The 4,171-nt window shown below is 42.4% G+C and overlaps 1 protein-coding gene across 1 annotated transcript; it reads right to left on the reverse strand.

Annotated features, from left to right (window-relative positions):
- Positions 1 to 352: 352 nt before the first annotated feature.
- LOC122011107 (cellulose synthase-like protein G3) lies at positions 353 to 3,886 on the reverse strand. The gene is made up of 6 exons (XM_042567538.1): positions 3,728 to 3,886; positions 2,312 to 2,458; positions 2,120 to 2,230; positions 1,582 to 2,007; positions 1,162 to 1,509; positions 353 to 1,055 (listed from the first exon to the last, which is right to left on the reverse strand). The coding sequence occupies exons 1-6, from the start codon at positions 3,884 to 3,886 to the stop codon at positions 498 to 500; spliced, it is 1,749 nt and encodes a 582-aa protein (XP_042423472.1). The 3' UTR covers positions 353 to 497.
- Positions 3,887 to 4,171: the final 285 nt, after the last annotated feature.

Consider the following 4,171-nt stretch of genomic DNA (forward strand, 5'->3'; position numbering starts at 1 on the left):
TATTATTAATCTTTTTTCTTTTACTTTATATTTCTCTTACTCTTATATGAGAATAATATATACATGGATATTTATAGGTACATAATAATCTTAAAACTTTCATACTCGTGTTTATATAAATTAGAAAATTATAAGAGATGATGAGTTAATAAAGGATTTTATGGAACATATATTATTTTATAACAATTCTATTATTGTTCTTTTGTTTAGAAAATATTTATTGTTATTGGATTGTTATTGTTGTTAAAAATACATAACGTAACCTATCTAAATAACATAAAACACTCCTAAAATGATTTTTCATAAAATCCTAAATGATTAACTAAGAAAATATTCTAAAATCGGTGTGAAAATAAGTTAAAATTTAACATGAAATATTTCACCATTCTATAAAACGATTTCACAGAATATTTCGGACTCGACTGTTCACGATGAGCCATGGTCGTGCCCGTTAGTATTACACACGTCAGCAGCGTAAGCCATCGTACTCTTCAAATTCAACCACGGAAAGCAAAGACGAGATGCGCGATCAAGTGGAGCAGCCCCGCCACCACCGTTGCCGCCGCCGTCACACTCACCGGCATCCTCCCCCCGTCTCTCCTCCAAAACATCGCTCCATAAATCGGCCAGCAATTCACCGCCACAAACCCACACAGCGCCAACTGCATCGAGAACTCCCCGATTTCCACCTCCCCCGTCACCACCCTCTTGATCCCCACCGCGACCGCGCTCAAGTTCACGACCGCCACCGCGGCGAGCACCCCGAAGAACGGCGAGCGCGCCGCGAAATCGAACTCTCCTCTGGCGTACCGATCGGCCTGCTCCTCCTCGGTGACCTTGGAGGTGACGTTGAACCCCGGGGCGGATACGGACAGCGAGTTCAGCAGGAACTCGAGTGTGCCAAAGAGGTACACGGTGGGACCGCGGATGAGCCAGATGCGCTGGTCGTTCCACCACCGGCGAAAGGGGACGCCGTCGACGAGGAAGTCAAGGAGGTCGCAGAGGTAAGCGGCCAAGAAGAGGTAGGCGTAGACGAAGAACCACGGGTCAGATACCTGCAAAGACGACGACAAATCGAAGTAAAACCTACCGTCGAACATAATCAACCAATTATAATATATATATATATATATATCTATATATATATATATATATATTCACCTTGGGAAACAAAGGTACGCGATTGATGAGGGCCAACTGCGGAAGCAGGCCATAGATCATTAACGGAACGCACCAAACGCCCAAAAAGACGCAATGCGCGTAGATCAATCCCACTGGGAAGGAAGCCTTCCTGACGCCATAAGACAGAGGATTGTGCCTCGAGAATCCCACCTCGTACAGCCCCACGACCCAACGCCTCATTTGGCTGATCGCGTCGTTTAAGTTCTTGGGCACGTCGCCAACGAACGCCGCCCTCTCAGGGTTGCAGAAAACTGACCTCCAGCCCTCGCATTGGAGACGATACCCCGTGTGGAAGTCCTCCACCAGCGATCCGTACCGGAAACCAATCTACGTACGGAGAAGTAATATATATCTATAAATTACGAATCTACATAAAAGCTTAAAAATCTTGAATTTTACCGTTGAACCCCAACTGGAGGCATCTTCATAGTCGCACTTCGCCAGACCGTGAGCTTTTTTCAGAACGTCCTCCGACGCCGAAAACCGGCCAGCTTCCAAACGCGATATCGGCAACGCCGCCTTTGTGTCGCCGTGCAAAGATGCTCGAGCGAAGAAGCAGCCGGTACCAACGTAGTTTGGGCCGCGAAGCCCGTCCATCCCCCTGGGGTTGAATCGGAAAAAGCGCATGTACCGGGAGGCGTAGATGTCGTCCTCGTTGATCCCCTGGTAGCGTTGCGGGAACTGCACAAAGGCGAGATCGGCGGCGAGGGAGGGGTCGAGGAAGTAGCAGAGCGCGCGGAGCGGTGCGCGAGGATCGTTGGAGAAGGTATCGCAATCCAAGGTGAGGACGATCGGCGCATTGCTGAGGGCGCCGGACACCCGCGTCTAGTGAAAAAATCAAACGTTAACGTAGAATGACGACACCACAACAACAACAACAATAATGAAAATCAAATTCAAGAACAAGAAATTTTGTTAATTACCAGGACATGAGAGCCCCTGCTTTATAGTGGTGATGGGAAGCTGGGCTTTTCTCTCTGGAGACGTAGATGAGATTGGGCAGTGAGTTGCCGGCGATATCTACGTCTTTGCCGTTTTCAAGCAACACCTGTTCAAGAACAGCATCTTCAGGTGCTAACAAACACAGATTCGTCGAAGCTTCGTTGATGTTCATTGAGGAAAAGAAAACCTTGATGATGGTGGGGTGGTTATTGCGGGAGAACCCCTTCCACCTTTTGAAAAATTCAAGTTCCTCCCCGTCTGACACCAAGTCTTTGGATATGTAATTTCTCTCCGTTGCCCTCCCTATCCTGTCTTTCATGTTCTCGTACATTTCCTGCATTTATTCTCAAAAATAAATGAACAGCAACCTCCTTCCCTCTTGTGAGACAAGGGAATTACAAAGAAACAATTGCATTGTTGGTCAGTCCAGAGAGGGATACGTAGGTTATGGGCCTAGCTACCCGCTTGGTGTGATACTGATACCATTTGTTAGAAACGAAAAGGATATAAACTTCTTCATATCACAAATATTAAGCACAAGAAATATTTACATAGTTTATTCTCCCATTTATATTCATATTAGAAAATAAAGCATGTAACTTCACAATTCAATTTATACCTTCAAGCGCATAATATACATAACTGATAACTCTAAGGGTAAGATATGTTTAGTTTAAATTATCATGTATAAATTTAATTATATAATTACTAATTAAAGTTATGAAAAATATAACCTTATATTATGTTCAATCTTAAATAATACAATAAAAGTTTATTTGATCAAAAATTTAGTATATTACTTAATTATTTAACAAAATAAAATATATAATAATTATTATTATTATTATTATAATTGTTGATGATATATATATATATATATATATAAATAATCAAATTCGAATAATATTTTAATTTTTTCATTATTTTAGAATTTTCATTATTTTAAAAAAAATTAGAATAACGTTATCATACTTTAAACTCATCTTAACTGTAGCTAAGAGTTGTTGATATAATTTATCAAAGTTTTAATAAAAAAAAACCTAAGTTAAAAAAATAGTCATCCTTACCCCTCATTAGGGATGTAAATGAACCAAACAGTTCACGAGCTATTCGGAGCTCGATTCGGTAAAAAGCTCATTCGAGTTCGTTCGTTTATCTTATCGAGCCGAGCTCGAGCTCGACAGTTTTATCGAGCCGAGCTCGAGCTTAAGGATATTCGGCTCGTGAACTCGCGAACATGCAAAAAAACGAGCCTTAAAACGAGCCAAAAAAACGAGCTCTAAAACGAGTCAAAAAAAACGAGCTCTAAAACGAGCCTTAAAATGAGCCAAAAAACGAATTCTAAAACGAGCCAAAAACGAGCTCTAAACAAACCCGAAAACGAGTCCGAGCTCGGTTAACGAGTTAGGTTCGTTAACTTTTATAATCGAGCTAATAACGAGCCGAGCTCGAACTGTTCGCGAGCCTGATAATTCTAAAACGAGTTGAGCTCGAGCCTTGTGATTAAAGCTCGATTCGAGCTCAAGCCGAGCTCGAGCCCGAATATAACTTAAACGAGCCGAGCTCGAGCCTGATACTGTTCGGCTCGGTTCGGCTCGTTTACATCCCTACCCCTCATGCATGCAATTGCTATCACTGCCACTGCCTCAACTGGCACCGCCCTCACTCGTGCTCGACGATCGATGAGCCACCTGTCACCTCCAGTCCCTGGCAAGCCTTTCACACAAAGGAACGGCGGTGATGCTGAACTAACCGGCACCATCCTTGCTACTCGTGCTCAATGATCGACCACACCGTTGCTTGTACTCGACGGTTGGTGAGTCGCCTGGGATCGTAGGCCACAGTGAATCTTACGTGAGAAGGAATGTAATTCATATTTATAAAGATTATTATAAATTTTTATTTGATGTTTATTATTTTTTTTAAGAAGGAATATAATTTATATTATTATAAAATAATAAAAATATCATATGATTTTTGTTGATGACCATTGACAATGACGGCAACTACTGACGGTCAGCGGTGTCGATGCCGACGACAGGCGATC

The sequence above is a fragment of the Zingiber officinale genome, chromosome 8A, assembly GCF_018446385.1.
Source record: "Zingiber officinale cultivar Zhangliang chromosome 8A, Zo_v1.1, whole genome shotgun sequence".
Classification (NCBI taxonomy): domain Eukaryota; kingdom Viridiplantae; phylum Streptophyta; class Magnoliopsida; order Zingiberales; family Zingiberaceae; genus Zingiber; species Zingiber officinale.

Excerpts from the sequence above, each read along its gene's own strand:
- LOC122011107 (XM_042567538.1), bottom strand. The coding sequence starts at position 3,886 with ATGGTGCCGGTTAGTTCAGCATCACCGCCGTTCCTTTGTGTGAAAGGC. Across the intron at positions 2,459-3,727 it reads CATGCATGAGGGGTAGGGAT|GAAATGTACGAGAACATGAA; the intron begins GTAAACGAGCCG and ends GAATAAATGCAG. Across the intron at positions 1,056-1,161 it reads GCGTACCTTTGTTTCCCAAG|GTATCTGACCCGTGGTTCTT; the intron begins GTGAATATATAT and ends TCGTCTTTGCAG.